The sequence below is a fragment of the Chrysoperla carnea genome, chromosome 2 (genome assembly GCF_905475395.1).
Source record: "Chrysoperla carnea chromosome 2, inChrCarn1.1, whole genome shotgun sequence".
In the NCBI taxonomy this organism is placed as follows: Eukaryota; Metazoa; Arthropoda; class Insecta; order Neuroptera; family Chrysopidae; genus Chrysoperla; species Chrysoperla carnea.
The window spans coordinates 20,597,298-20,613,760 of record NC_058338.1 but is presented as its reverse complement, the minus strand read 5'-3'; the positions used below and the strand labels follow the sequence as shown (position 1 = coordinate 20,613,760).

The 16,463-nt window shown below is 31.0% G+C and overlaps 1 protein-coding gene across 3 annotated transcripts in view; it reads left to right on the top strand.

Moving 5' to 3' along the window:
• Nucleotides 1–16,179, top strand: part of LOC123292306 — a 38,554-nt gene extending 22,375 nt beyond the window's left edge. Inside the window, exons 5-8 of one of the 3 annotated variants that reach the window (XM_044872903.1) lie at nt 6,210–6,307; nt 12,135–12,419; nt 14,328–14,480; nt 15,848–16,179. In XM_044872903.1, the coding sequence (XP_044728838.1) occupies nt 6,210–6,307; nt 12,135–12,419; nt 14,328–14,480; nt 15,848–16,130 (819 nt within the window). In that variant the 3' untranslated portion in view covers nt 16,131–16,179. Of the gene's footprint in view, nt 1–6,209; nt 6,308–12,134; nt 12,420–14,327; nt 14,481–15,783 lie in introns of all 3 variants that reach the window. The other 2 variants (XM_044872904.1, XM_044872905.1) reach the window with 2 other exon arrangements.
• Nucleotides 16,180–16,463: the final 284 nt, after the last annotated feature.

Genomic DNA, 16,463 nt, shown 5'->3' with positions numbered 1-16,463 from the left:
ATTAATTTAATATGTGTTGTAGTTGTGTTGTACGAACGATAATGACAATCAGTCATTCTAAAAAGGTGATCCATCTCATGGTAATCTGTCATTGTGCACACATTGAATAATAATGCCTATATATACAGATTGTTTCATAAGTCAATGAGATGAAATAAAAATTCAAAAACATATTATTTTTGATTCTTGGACAGAAGATATAATTTTTTAACGACTAGCAAACGTATTGCAAAGTAACAAAACTAAACGTCCGACGGAAAATCAAAATCAGATTCACTTACAAGGTTTTACAAAACAATAAACATAGTTTTTTACGAAACCCTGCGCGTCGCGGTGTTACTCGCGATTAAAAGAGAGTGGTATTATCCGCGATTAAAAGAGATTTATGTAAATTAATAAAGCCTTAAGAAAAATGAGCTAAAAATCTATTTTGCGAACTTTTACAAAACCGTAAAAAACACGGTTCCTGTATTGTTATATTAGAGTAAGAGCCAGCGCCTGCCAGACATACGTTAAAGTATAAAAGCTGAAATTTTTTTTTCGTATTCTCACTGGTGTAGGGACCAATCTTTGGGGGCTACAATCCTTGACTAACGGTTCCTTCGGTAGGTAGCAGGTAATCAGGGACGCAGTACCCGAGCTCTCTCACGTGAAAGTATAAAAGCTGAAATTCACACAGAGTGTTCAAATGACCATTTTAAGTCAATATTGAAAAAGACATATCAATCCATCCAACTAACATTAGAAGACATATCGGTCAAATATTCAGGTAATTTAATTATCTACAATAAAATTTATTACCATTTTTGGTCTAAAGCGCACGGCTATGGGGATATAGCCTAAAACGGTTTTCCTTAAAATGGAGGCACATCCCCCGCTTATTTTTGTAAGGATTTTGTGCTTTTACATTCAGTACGTGATACTATTTTTGCATTTGACCTTCTACCACGTCTGGGGAAGTGTTAGCCCCTTCGGATTGATTTGTCTTTTTCAATATTGACTTAAAATGGTCATTTAAACACTCTGTGTGAATTTCAGCTTTTATACTTTAACGTGAGAGAGCTCGGGTACTGCGCCCCTGATTACCTGCTACCTACCGAAGGAACCGTTAGTCAAGGTTTGTAGCCCCCAAAGATTGGTCCCTACACCAGTGAGAATACGCAAAAAAAATTTCAGCTTTTATACTTTAACGTATGTCTGGCAAGCGCTGGCTCTTAGTCCATATCATAGGAATCATGTATTTTTCCAGTATAAAAATCATCCTATGTCATTTTCTGACCCCTAAACTATCACTACCTATGCAAAAAATCATGTCGATAATTTGCTCTATGAAAAATAAAATAAATCTATGCCATGCGAACCATACACTATACCGAAATAGACCTTTTCATCGATTTGCCTTTGTCTCGGACAGTTGTCAAAAAACTATTCAACCTAAGAAAGTTAAATATATTTTATCTTTTTCAAGCAGCGCTTTTTAACAAGGATAGAAGATATAAGATATGTCTTTACTTGATTGAAAACAGTCCGAAACAAAAAATGATCATTTTGTAAATGAAAAGCCTTATAAAAAGTAGCCTATGTGATATTGTAGCCTGTGTTACTATGTGACAGACTATAATCTATCTCTGTGCCAAATTTCATCCAAATGCGTTCGGTAATTTTTTGCGTGAAAGAGTTACAAACATCCATCCACACTTTTACGATTGTAATATAGATCGCTATCATTCTATTATCTAGCTTTTTAAATTAAAAGTCTTGTTTTCTAGCTTCAATAGATCATCGAAATTTGGTTTGTTAATCTTGAAAAATGACGGTAAACGGCGGTTATTATATACAAAGAAAAAATATAATCTAGAATTCGTTATTGACAATTACTTCGCCCACGTACTCCCAACTGCCTAATAAAAGACTGCTTATATTTAGAAATCTAAATATATATTGAGTACAATCAATAAAATTGTTTAGCAAATAAATCAGCAAAGTTAATATCTCATTTTATTTCGAATTATAAACGGAAGATAAAAAAGCTTCAGCAACAAGTAAATGCGTTATATAAATATTTTTTATATTAAAACAAGACTAAAAAGTAGATAATTTGTTAAATAAAGAAAAAAAGTACATAGAATACATAGAATGTTTTACACGTAATTTTTTTCCTTTTCCTTTTTTTTTTTGGCTCTCAAAACATATAAGTAGATAATTTTGTAAGTAAATACATAAATATATCCGATGTATAACGAAATAGTAACGATGTTAAACGAACAAATCGACTCACATGTTGACAATATTGAATAAGGAAACCCGATCTGTCTACAATATAGTTGATGAATCTATCCACTTACATTGGCTAATATTGACACAATGTGTTCTCTATGTGTGTATGTGTGCTCATTCTATTTAGATCTATGGAAATACAAAATGGTAAATAGAAATTATACCCCTTTACCAAATAGAGATGATTCTCTGTTTGGTACTGTTGGCTCAATAGACAAATAAGAAAATTCCTCTAGAGAATAAAAAGTAGTTCAATAACATATTCGAGAATAATGAAAACACCATTTAGGTGGGCAATTTCCTCGAAGCATACCAATCATAGGTATCAATTTCACGTGAAAACTTTGTTTGGCCGCTTAATCGAAATTTAAAGCTTGTGATTGGCAAAATATTCGTTTAAGAAGAAAAATTACTGTTAAACTTTCAATAACTGATATAGTAACAATAATTCCCATTCTCACCATAAGTTTGGGAAATGAAAATTTTTAATTGCTCTTCCTTCTTAAGCAGTATTTCGAAAAAAGAATAAGAATAGAATTTAAAGTCTTCCAGTACTTTTTTCTCTCAGGCGAATATTTTCAGAAAGAAATTTTTCTCTGCGAAACAATGATAAATAAAATTCACTCACTATATCTTTGCCATATCTAGTTTCGCGCTAAATGTTTGAAGAAAAATTAAGTACCCGTTTTCATTTAACTGTTTATAAACTGCAAGTTGGAAATTTCTTATTACATAACGCTAAGCATACAGATAACGTCGCAATATGTCCGGAGTCTGTACAAGAACTTACGTTCTTCTACATCAAAGACTAAAGAAAATATGGGCTAAAGACTGGTTTATACTACTTTTCGTTAGGAAATGAAGTCAACTTCCCAAGATCATAGTAGAAGCAAAAATATTTAATTGTAATTGGCGTATCTGTACCAGAAAGTTTCTTGTTTTCCAAAGCATATGCAATTATCATAAGTAACCATCTTGTTGGGTCTCGCTTGAACAAAATTTTATTCTTTAATGCCTGTCTGTCTGCCCGTCTATCGATAAATCGAAACGAAAACAGACTTAAAAGCGAAATTTTAGAGGAGATTTTATAGCGTCCTCGTTATGAGTGAGACGTTTTTAGATATTTTCATCAGAAATTTTAAATATTCAGAAAATTCTGATGCCTATTAATTAGAACCACTCGGTTAAAATAGATAGTTAGAAACTCCATGCTAGCTGCCATGGGGAAAACATCACTTTACTCCTACTATTCCACACAAACATATATATACGCTAACATAGAACCATGATGGATGATGGGTATGTACGTAACCAATACGTGACTACCATGTTTGGGGCTAGGAGAAGATGGTGGTAGCATGATCAGTGAACAAACGCTTGGCTAACATTTGATGATTTACAGAGAGAGAGTGGACTAATATTCCTCTTTCTTCTGTATTCACCTCAAACTTCGAATAATATGTATATAATACACCAAACCACCCACAATTCAATCCACCCAGAGTGTATAGTGGTTGATCATCGTTCGAGTTGATCTATGTATGTGTTGTATAAGTATAAAGTGGTTTCCTCTTTTTTTCAAAACTGTACCAGTGGTGTAAGTAAAGTATTCTTAGCTGCTTTTATGAATTCGATTTTGGAAGAAATAAACAGATCAAACTTTGTGAGAATGAAATTCAAGTCAAGTTTCTGTCATTTTTGGCATTTAATAGCATAAACTTAATTTGCGAATAATTGTACGGTTAGCCTTTGAGAATCATAAACTATCTCGAAGTTTGAAATATTCATGCGCAAACAGATAGAATTTAATTAGAAGTATACTTTATTGCAAAATTTTAGGATATTTACTTGTTGGATTAAGGCTGTTGTCTTGTTATGGGCATAGTGACAGAAAATTATAAATTTTTTTATTCTTATCAAGGCTATTATTATACAATTACCATGGAAATTTGAAGTCGATTGACCGTCTCTAACTCGACATAAAGGAGGACTCCGCAATATTAAATAGTAAAATGACTTTCTATGAAACTTTTTCTAACCCATCCTAAAATGCTCTTTGGATCATTCTGATCAAAAGTTTAGTATATGACTTGGAAAATGGCTTTCTGTGAAACTTTTTCAAACCGTTCACAAAATGTTTATTATAATATATGTGTGGCTTTGATCGCCCTTTGATCGCCTGAAAAAGTTTCACAGAAAGCCATTTTTCTATCTAATATTATGGGATCCTTAAAGCTCGGATAATTAATATGGAGAGCATAGGAGAGCCAGAGGTTGTGTTTTTAACAAGCTTTTTAATTCTAGAAAAAAAAAATTTGAGATGTTTTAAATCGAGTGTGAGCAAAATGCTCATAACGCAAGTGCTAACGATTTAAATGTAAATTTTGATCTGTACAAAACTTGATCTTAATTGTTGATGGGGAATAGATATTTCATCCGGCGAACAGTCTAACAGGAGAAGATATTCATGGCATAAACGAGGATTTTCTTCAAAATTTACGTAAAGATTGGAAGTCGGAACCAAATAGCATATTTTGGTGCCTACTTCAGAAGAAAGCTAAAGGAATTTGTTGGAGTGTTTGCTTAAAAAATAATTCACGAAGACATTCTGTACGCCTGCATATATGTATCTGTTTGTCAGGTCTTCTCTGTATTGTACCTATGATGGTGGTGTAGTAATCGTTTATATGAGTATTGTCCAGCAAAGTTTCAGGTTCATGCTTTAATAATCAATGGATTTAATATTAATAGTAACATTACATACACACCCTAAACAATAAAAAAATATTAATTATTGTTGATTGTTTTAAATGTGAGGAAACGTGGTTTTATTACAAAAATATTCAACTTTGTAATTTCTATTTTTATATCAATATAGATAGAATTTCAACATTATAATTTATGGAATGGATCCTTTTGATAATATTATAATAATAGCCACTAAAATTGAAACACATTAAAAAAAATCTGATAAAGACACTGCATACGTTTATAAACTTGTGAAAATGGAATAAAGAAAAGAATTTCGACAACGCTGTGTACCTATAAGAAAGAAATAAAAACGCACTCAAATCCAAAATTTTAACATTCTACGGCTATCGAATTTTGAGATATGCGAGATATACACATACATATGCAGTTTGTCCGCCGATCGAGTTTTCTAGACAAAAAAAGTCATTTTTTTGAAGTTTATGTTTATTTTTTTAACAAAATTACCCCATCCACTGAATTTCATTAAATTCTAAAACAAAAATTTTTTTCCCGTTTTCTCTCGATTTTTTCAAAACACCCCTTAAAAAAATTGCAAAAAATCGAAAATTTTTTAAATAAGGTAACTTTGACCCAAAAAGTACAAACATCGTGTGCATTTGTTGACTGGTCGAATTGTTTTTGAGATATGGACTAAAATCGATCCAAATATTGCGATATCTCAGAAACTCTGCATCAAATCATTAAATTAACTTGATTTGTATACTTTTTGGATCAAAATTACCCCATTCCGCCGATTTTCATCAAATTCCAAAACAAAAATTTTTTTCCCGTTTTTCTCGATTTTTTCAAAGGGGGTACCCCTTTAAAAAAATTCAAAAAATCGAAAATTTTTTTAGATCTCCAATTTCGATAAAACTCAGTATATAAGGTAACTTTGATCCAAAAAGTACAAATATCGTGTGCATTTGTTGACTGGTCGAATTGTTTTTTAGATACGGATTAAAATCGATCCAAATATTGCGATATCTTAGAAACTCTACCCACCCGGTTCGATGGGCAATTACAATTTTAAATATAAAGACTTATTTTAAATATAAAGAATTATTTAATATATGCCACATGATTATTTAAAAAAGAACATTTTCCTAATTTTTCATGTAAATTAAATAAATACAATAAATCTATCAGTACATTTTTAAAATGTTTACTCTTTGTTTCAGATTCAATTAAAGGATGCACATTTGGAAAAGCAACGTGACAAAGATCGATTATCTAAATTGGAAGAAGAAATACGTAATCTTAAAATTAATACTTCAAGGTAAGAAAACATATTATATTTTGAACAACCTTTAATAAAATTGTCCATAAATTTTTTATTTTAGCTCAAATGGGCGTAAAACTTTTTAATTTTCGTTTTAACAAAAATAATCTTAATTTTATTAAAGTGTAATAAATAATTCAAAATACGTGTTTTTTACTCTAATAAATTATAACCGTCGATGTTCATTGTTTCTCTTTTCGAGTTTTGTTATAATTCTAATATCGAGTGTTCCATGTTGTTTATAAAAATGAAATTTTAGAACCTAATTGAAGAAGTAATAGATATGCTATTTCTTTAACGGAAAGATGATTTAGGTTAGATATTTAATGGTTTCAGATGATTATTCGTTATTAACGTAGATAAAATAACGTATAAAATAAGAATTGACGAATAATCGCGCCTACGTTACCTATCAACATACTATCTGATCGCGCATGCGCGTACGTCATTTTATCTCCCTTACGCGATCCACGACCACTGGATTTCATTATTATGAAATTAAGCGTATCTCGTATGAAATCAAGAGCGGCCTGACTAGACGGGAATTCGGAAGAAGTCCCACTGGATGCCCTCAGAAATTAAAAACGGTCGATGGTCCAAAAGTCGAAAAAGAGATGATTTGATTACAATCACTCTTTTTTTATCTGCCAGCTGTTCAATATATATTTCAAGCGTCCGCCGCGCCACGCCTCTACGTTAAAACTTTAACACTGTGGCCCAACGTTGTGTAAAATAAAAATCCTTATAATTATAGGATAGTCAAGTACTATTAGGTTTTTACCTCGGAACCCAGTTATAGTGAATGAATGAATGGATATCGGATTTTCTGAATTTCTTATTCTGATAAGTAAAAAGTTTACCTATTGAAACTTTCCGCTAATGTTTTTATACCCTGTGTATATGTTATATTTATCAGGGTATACTAATTTTAAGCCCAACTTTGTAACGCTTAGAAATATTGATGATACGAACAAAATTTTGGTATAGGTGTTCATAAAATCACCAAATAAGTATATAGTAGCTATGTTCATTCTTAACATGGTAGGAAGTAGTTCAAGAAAATTTTTAAGCAGTCAAAGATTTATTTTCTTTAATTATAAGTATTGAAATAGAGTTGACTCAAGAAATATTTTCTTGTCATGAAAACATCAACAGCCAGGTAAATGCGTTCACTTCAATCCAGTAATTTACTTTTATGTGTTTCAAGATTGGTATTGCATATATCTTAAACACTCTGTAATTTTTATAACAATAAAGTTTGAGAAGTACATAAGGGCGAAAAGAACGTAGAATCGACCGGATATAATAAAAGATTTCTATGTTACATCTACTTTTCCTTCAAAATAGTTATCGTCATCATCCATTTTATTACATGGTGGAAGATACAAAGACGATTTAATGTGCCAGGGTATGTGTGCAGATGTGTGTGTGTCGAGAAGATGGGTATATACATATATATCTCTCATATTGTACAGAGAGAAAGGCCCCATTTATGTCCGTTCTGATGTCGTTTACCAACCATTTTGTTTACATAAGCACATCATGGAATAGAACGTTCATTGTCATACCCTTCACTATAATAGTATTCGTTCTTATTACTATAGATTAATAACTTTTTGTGTAGATAGCTCAAGAAACAATGACAATACATTTTCTTAAGAAAATACTATATACTACTATATACTTCGAGACACTGACACAAATTTTTTGAATTTTGTTCGAAATCAGTATGAAGGCCAGTTAATAGACCGTATTTTATAATTATTGAAAAATAGATTCAAATGATAGTTTTTTCTATTGGCCATAGCGGTGGTTATCGGGGCGCCGGTAGTTGTTATTTTGTTTGCTACAGGCTAAGTTTTTTTTTTAACTAATGCCATACTTTCCTAACGGTTTTTAATAGACGCCATACCGTTCCAAATATTTCCCCTACCCGGCGATTTGGTGTTTTTTTGGAACCGTTGGAAAATAACGATATGCAGTTTTGCGTGAATGACGGAAGGAAATATTTTAATAACACCTGTAATAAGTTCTTTTATTTTTCCTTAGTATATGCCCCGTCGACCAGCGCTGTGACCGTCATTTTTCATTCAATAATTATGTAATTCAATCTACTAACAAATCGTCATATTGTAACAAATATCTAGGAAATTTTGTTTCAGTGCTTTACTTAATCGTCGAGTATTCGTCATAGTAAAGACGGCGATCCCCTGAGTAAGAATGATCGAGTAGACTCACTCGACAAAGAGATCATAATATATAGTTTGATATGGTCTCTTTAGGATTTATACATCTTAAAAAGACCATATCAAACTATATATTATGATCTCATTTTCGAGTGAGTCTGCTCGATCATTCTTACTCAGGGGACCGCCGTCTTTACTAATTTCTTTAACCAGATCAACAGTTACTCCAAATCAACTTCGTATTTCTGCATACGGGTTAACAACTTCAACAATTTCGGTGGCAACTTAATTAATCTATTTCACGAAAACTTAGGTTTCAACAATCTATTCTTTGGATTAAAAATTGAATATCGACTTGCTCGCTTAATAAGAAAAGTAAATCCACTGTGACTGGGTAACTCATGGACAACCCCAGTTCCTACTTGAAGTAAAAAAAGTAGTACCCCATGCACTTGATATCTGTGATTTGAAAAGGAAATACAAAGCTGTTTTGATGATATCTATCATTTTACACTAGTGAGTTCTGGTATTGCGGTTGCTGCTGCCATACTCTATTGTTAAAAGTTCTCTACAATAGTTACTAGCACTGATTCTCTAATTTTTATACTACATAACTCTTCAAAAGTGCTGTTACTACTCTTCACAACGGAAAAATATTATATTACATACACGCCACTTGAATAAATTGATGTTGAAAAAAAATGAAAATAACTTTTTTTTCTTCATTTTTTTGTAATGTTGAAGGGAATATTTAGTCCCCTTTTTAGTATTGATTGCGCTTGAAATCAATATCGTTTTACTTTGGCCTGGTTTTTTGTTCGTTATTCTTTAGGATTTCTTATATCTAGATATTATTTTCAAAGCATAAAATTATTTGTAATCCGGGAAGAAGATATTCTATATTTTTGTTTTTGAAATGAAAAAACAAGCACCAAAGTCGTCAATAAATAAACAACAGATTTTTTCCGCTAAAAGGCTGAGTTTTTTTTATGAACCACTTAAAAAAATGTAGACAGAATAAAATTAGTCAAGATATATTATAAATTTAACAAATTTGGCCATACGCCTCTTTTGATAAAAAAGTAATTTTTAAGTTTCCATGCGCCATCATCTTCAATTACTTAAACATATATCCATGATGATAAAAATGAGAAAAGCGGGAAAATGACTCATTTTTAAGCGCCACATTTTTTAATTTTCCAGTGTTTCAGCCAATGGTGCTCGATTAACACTAATTCGTATTCTTGAGCGAACATATTTTTTGTTTCTGATTGGCCGCTAAAAATGAATCATTATGTAGTCAATCATACATTCAGAATTATTGCAACCCAGTTTATCAAATGAGTGTCCAATTTTACTTTTCGTGACGGAAAAATCATTTTATTGCAGTAATGCTGCTTATAATGCTTACATGGTTCAAACAAGTCTGACGTGAGACTCCGACTTTCTTAAGACCATTTAGGCCTCTGTGACAAATAGGATGCATTCGCCGACGGCTTGCCATCAATTTTTTTTATCTATCAGTGGCGTGGAATAACCATATTTCTAACTATTTAAATTAATATGCTAATATTTAAGTATAATTTTTGAAAATTGTAGCTTTGAACTGTTTAAAGATTTGGTTCAAACGCAGTCACTGCTTTAAAATTTAAGGGATACGAAGTATTTGGACAAATACCCAAATCGATATTGGCCTCTTCGAAAATATTCAAAGCCCTCCTGCTGTTCTTAAACAGCTCCAAATGGTTCATGGAGTAGTGGCAGGGGATGGGCCAACCCTTTTACAGTATCACAACGGGCCCTATGATCTAAGTGTGTCCCACCCCAGGACAGCCACTCTAACCTAACCTAACTTAATCATATTTTATTTTTGAAATAAGCTTTTCAATATTTTAAAAGAAATTAAAACTATTTATAATTGCTTTTGAAATACATTGTTTTAATATCAAAATATATTATTACAAAAGCATTTTATCCGACCACCAAGCAATGTTATACGGACATCATCGTAGCGCATACACATATACATACATATTTTGAGAATCTCATCTATTTCGGTGAGAAAATTATTGTATGGTCTAAGTAAAGATAAGGCAGGTTTCTATAATATTATCTCTCGAGTCCAGGATTTGTTATATGGTTTTGTACAAGATGAAATTCATTTAGCAAATAAAGAGACCATCATCACATATAGCTGAAGAGAGACATGAATAGTAGTTATATTACCGTTCTTATATATTTACCAAATAGTCAACTACAACTGCTGTGTCGTTTGTGTGTTGTCCCTTTTTCTTTTTTTCTTTTTTACTTTTTAAGATAATCATACTTTACCGCATATGTACACCTACTTTTATTTTTTCAAGCATAATCAAAATTGTATTTAAATTTTATTATTATTACAAATGACTGTTGAATTAAATGGAATTTTATTATGGTACGAAAGGGAAAACCCGTTGAAATTCTATGGTTCTATTATATGGGTTTCTGTCAATTGTCCTGATAATTCATTATACGAAATTTTATGTGATTCTTAATTAAATTTACCATTGCTTTAATGAAAATTGTGGCACGTTTCCGGTTTTTCGAACCTGCAGAAGATAATTTCATCATATTAAAACAACTTCTCTACCAAAACAATTCAATCATGTAATCTGCATCAAATATTGCGTGCAAAACAGAACCTGCGCCATAGGTAGCTGTAACAACTCCATGAAAGATTCGGTCACAATAATGCTTGCACAAGTCTTTGAGATCAATTTATTCCAATTAAATAATAACCAATAAGTTCCAATTAAATAACCAATTTTCACTATCAAGTCGATATTTATTCTTACATTCTTGTCAAAGTTTTAATTTCCAAATTCATGAAAATCAATCGATATTATTCTTATTAGTCTTATATTCTTTTCATAATGTCAGTTTCCAAATTCATGAGACCCAATTGAAGTTTTTGAATAGGGGGCATAGAATATTCAATATTCAAGAAAAATAAGCCTTTTTTGTGCTAGATGTTGAAATTTTTATAAGCTTTTTAAAAGTCAATACAAAGCGAAAAAGGCGAGCATTATTACCTTTTTTTTAGTATACAAGGTGATCCAAGTTATAATAGCAGGACTTCACCAAATGGTAGATAACGTTAAAATAATGATAATTTTTCAATACATTGTAGCCGAAAAAGCTTTGGTTTTAGGTGTTGAGAAAAGGCTTTTTTGCGACTATTACCCAATCGGATGCTTAAAAAAATTTGCTGAGAAATGACCTAAAGATTCTTCATGATTTAATGTTTATGACTATAATTACGAAAACCAGTGGATGAAAATAAAAAAAAAGTTATCGTTGTTGTATTTGCAATGAAGTCAATTCCGAAAGAGATGTTTTCGAAGCTGAATTATGAAACACCTATGTTCGCACTACTGATTTTCATAGTTTATCCTTTTCGGCAATACTCACAAAAATGTCATTTTTCAAAAATTTCGAGAAAAGATGGTTTTCCCGGCTTTTTTTTTTTTTTTTTTTTTTATACATAAATAAGAACGATAACAACATAAAACATTCTCAAAATCAGAGCCTTCATTATTCATTAAATTTTATTATTGATTATTATTTTATTTGACTGATTTTTTGTTTACATTAATTAGAACTGAATTAGAAGATATTCCTGAAGGAAACGTAACAAAAAATTTGGGTAATATAAATTTGACATCATTTGAAAATAAAAAGAAACCATTGTGGGGATTTTTAAGTAATTTCTTAAATTCAACAACTGGTGATAATATTGTACAAGGTACTCCAGCAATCGAGCCAGATGGGGACGATGAAATTGTTGATTGTAGTATGACGACTAAAAATACTCCAATTAGTAACGAAACTTTTGATTCTTGTACACCACCATTAACAAGCAGTTCTGATAAAATCGTTAATTCGTATGTCATACAATATTTCATTTTTTTGGTTGTTTTTGTTTTGGGTATTTTTTTGTTATTGTTCTTGTTCTAAATTATTGGGTGAGCGACTTATTGTATTGTGTGTAAAAATTGTGCTTAATATTTTTAAAACTTAATTATAGATTCTTGATCTAAGAGTCTGCCCGAAAAATTTACTCGGGTAACCTACAGCCATTTTGATAGAAGAAATATTCTGAGAGCCTAATTAATGAATACTAACCCTTTTATTAAAATTACTAAAATTCGCCATGCAGAATACGAATAGCCATAAGCCGCTGACGAGTGTCAAAATCAATTTTCCTAATGAAGTCAGATTGGTATGTAAAAGGAAGTTTGAGTTAGTGAAAATTGTAGGAATAACAGGTCAGCGTAAATTTCTTTAGTTTTGGTACGAAACATAAAATTTTGAAAGTTAAACCGATGGTCAAAGGCTCCAAAATGAAACCGCCTCAGAATCTTCGCATCCAATCATAATTTTGACTGCAAAATCGTAAGCCTTGGCAAATATACCTAGGAAATACTAGAAAACTACTATTAGTAATTGAATAATGGTTTTATCTAGTCGCTATTACTATAAGAAACTAATACCTGCTACACTTAATAAGTCGCTTACCTCTTCGATGTGGGTCGCTGTAAATAATTCGTTATTTTTTTTGAAATTCAAACCAAAATAATGTGCTTCAATGGGAAATATTAAAGGGAATAAACGCAAATTTTTTAAAATAATTTAATTTGCGGCAGTTTGTTATAAAAGTTCTAAGCGGGTGCAACTTTTTACTAATGCTTTAAAAAACTGAATAAATTGTCGTGCCAATTAAAACATGATAATATTTTGTTTATGAATGTCAAATGTTAATATTGTTTTTTGCATGCTATGTTTTGTTTTGTTTCCAATCAAATACCGTTTCGGAAAACAAAAATTTTAATACATTACCTAAAAGTTGTAATTTTAAGATATTAATTATATTACTGATTGGTAAAAATCGAACAAGTAATTCTTGGTTATGTATGAATTGGGTATGTCAAATATACTAGATGTTTAATTTACATCTTGGCATGGTACGTCTTCCACGAGTATGAGAGAGTACGTATGTAGTATACATTAAGCAATGCGTAAAAGAAAGAGGTGTTATAGGCATGTTTTCTTGCTATGAGTTGAATTTATCTTCGTTGAATTTTACACAGCACACACAGCAGCAGTAGAATCATCGTACAGCTTAAAGAGAACTGATTACTTTCAAGAAGCATATAACACCTCTTTCTTACACGCATTGCTTAACGCATGAACTCTGTCATACTCATGGGAGATATATGTCAAGATATAAATTAAACGCATGGTATATCGGCTATAGCCTACGGTGATATTCAGCGGAAACGCACAGAATGAAACGATCGCTCTTTAACTTTTACACTTTAAAATCAGTCACGAAAATAAGTTATGCGAGTTCAAGTATGAATTTTCCGCAAATTCACACAGTTTGATGTGCCACGATTATATTGGTTTACTTACTCGCTTAAAGTGTGATTAATTGCAAATTCAAAAGCGTCTTAGAAACCAGATTATAACACTTTTAAGTACTATTTTTAGCGTAACTGTTGATATATACTCTGAATATCACCCACGGCTTTTGCGATGACTATAAAGAACATTTAGGCAATTAATTTACAAACATAGTTGAGGAAAAATCTTGTGAGATAGAAAAAAATAAATGATGTTTCTCATACTTAAATTTAATTGTTTCAAAAAAAATTTGTTCTTTTTAGTTGAAATTTTATGGGTATTTTGTGTTTCTCAATTCAGTTCATAAAAATTTGTAGGGGAAAATGTAAATAGACTGTGGTTATTTTTATTATTAAAAGTAAGTAAATATTGTTAATTTTTTTAAGGACTATGGCTGAAACGGTATCGTCATTGGAAAATAATTCGGAGATTCAAGGTACAACTCAAGTTTTGGAACTTGAACAAGAAACACTACAATTAAGACGTGATTTACAAGAGGCTGTAGATGGACGAAAAGAAGCAGAAGCAAAAAATATGAAGTAAGTTTTTAAATATACAGTCAGGTATTATATTAAAAAAAAGACTATCACGTTATAGCCTCACTTATCCTCCCTTTTGTTCACAATTTTATGGATTTAAATTTTTTGAAAATGAAGTTTTGCCTATGAAACTCGCTGACATTGTAACTTTCTAGGTCCAATCATTAAATTAACCCGATTTTTATACTTTTTGGATCAAAATTATCCCATCCACCGAGTTTCATCAAATTTCAAAACAAAATTTTTTTTTGCGTTTTTCTCTATTTTTTCAAAGGGGTACCCCTTAAAAAAATTGCAAAAAATCGAGAAATTTTTTGTATCTCCAATTTTGATAAAACTCAGTATATAAGGTAATTTTGACCCAAAAATTACAAAAATCGGGTGCATTTGACGACTGGTCGAATAGTTTTTGAGATACGGACTAAAATCGATCCAAATATTGCGATATCTCAGAAACTCTGCATCAAACCATTAAATTAACCTGATTTTTATACTTTTTGGATCAAAATTACCCCATCCACCGAGTTTCATCAAATTTCAAAACAAAATTTTTTTTTGCGTTTTTCTCGATTTTTTCAAAGGGGTACCCCTTAAAAAAATTGCAAAAAATCGAGAAATTTTTTGTATCTCCAATTTTGATAAAACTCAGTATATAAGGTAATTTTGACCCAAAAATTACAAAAATCTGGCGCATTTGACGACTGGTCGAATAGTTTTTGAGATACGGACTAAAATCGATTCAAATATTGCGATATCTCAGAAACTCTGCATCCAATCATTAAATTAACCTGATTTTTATACTTTTTGGATCAAAATTACCCCATAGACTGAGTTTCATCAAATTCCAGAACAAAATTTTTTTTGCGTTTTTCTCGATTTTTTCAAAGGGGTACCCCTTAAAAAAATTGCAAAAAATCGAGAAATTTTTGTTATCCAATTTCGATAAAACTCAGTAAATAAGGTAATATTGACCCAAAAAGTACAAAAATCGTGATCATGGAATCATCCAAGTAACTTCTAATTGGATAATTTATGGATAGTTTTTAAAAATTGAGTAAAACTTCTTCTACAAACTTTTGTCATCAGATGAATATTTTAGGTTCAAATTATGAAACATAACAATAATAAAATTTTCGAAATTTTCCAAAAACTCTTATCAGATTTAATGATCGGTCATCCTAACGGACACTCTCCCGCCCTCAACTTCTGAAATAATTTAGTCTGTAGATTCCGCTGCCTATATTTATTTTTAGTCATTATACATTTATTAGAAAGGTGATAAAAAGATCTTCTTATATGATAGAATATGACGTAAACGTAAGTCCTAACTACATTTTTCTTTAAAAACCAAAACGCAACTTCTAAAGATACGAACGTCAATTTCACCTGCATCAACGTATTCGAAGTAACACGTCATCGCCAAATGAAACAAAAATCATAAATACAACACCAATATCATCCGCATCAACAAATCCATTCGAAACGAATTCCTTTTTAGAAGATTGTGACAATAATAAAAACGATCATAATAAAACTTCACCGCAACAAAAACATCAACCAATTGAACATCATCATACTACGACTGGAATCAATTTTGAAACTACATCCCCATTGCATGTAACATTATCGGGCCCGGTTACTGATCTCTGACGTCAGTTATATTCTATCACATATTCGACATCAATCATTGCTGCTAATATTTATCGATTAATTTTCAAATTTGGTTATATTGTTATTTGACATTTTTATGTGTTTTTTTGCACTGTAATTATTCTTTTTTTAGGTATTTTTTTAGCAATGTTATTATTTTTTTAAATTTATTTTTTATTATAAGGTGCTTTCAATCGATTTTTTAAAGAGTGATTCATTTTCGTCATTTTTATGTCAATTTTTAAAAATATGTAATTTTACTTACACGAAACTTATGTTTGACTCAAAAGAATTACATAAAATAGTGTTCACTTTACATCAAGGAATAGAACT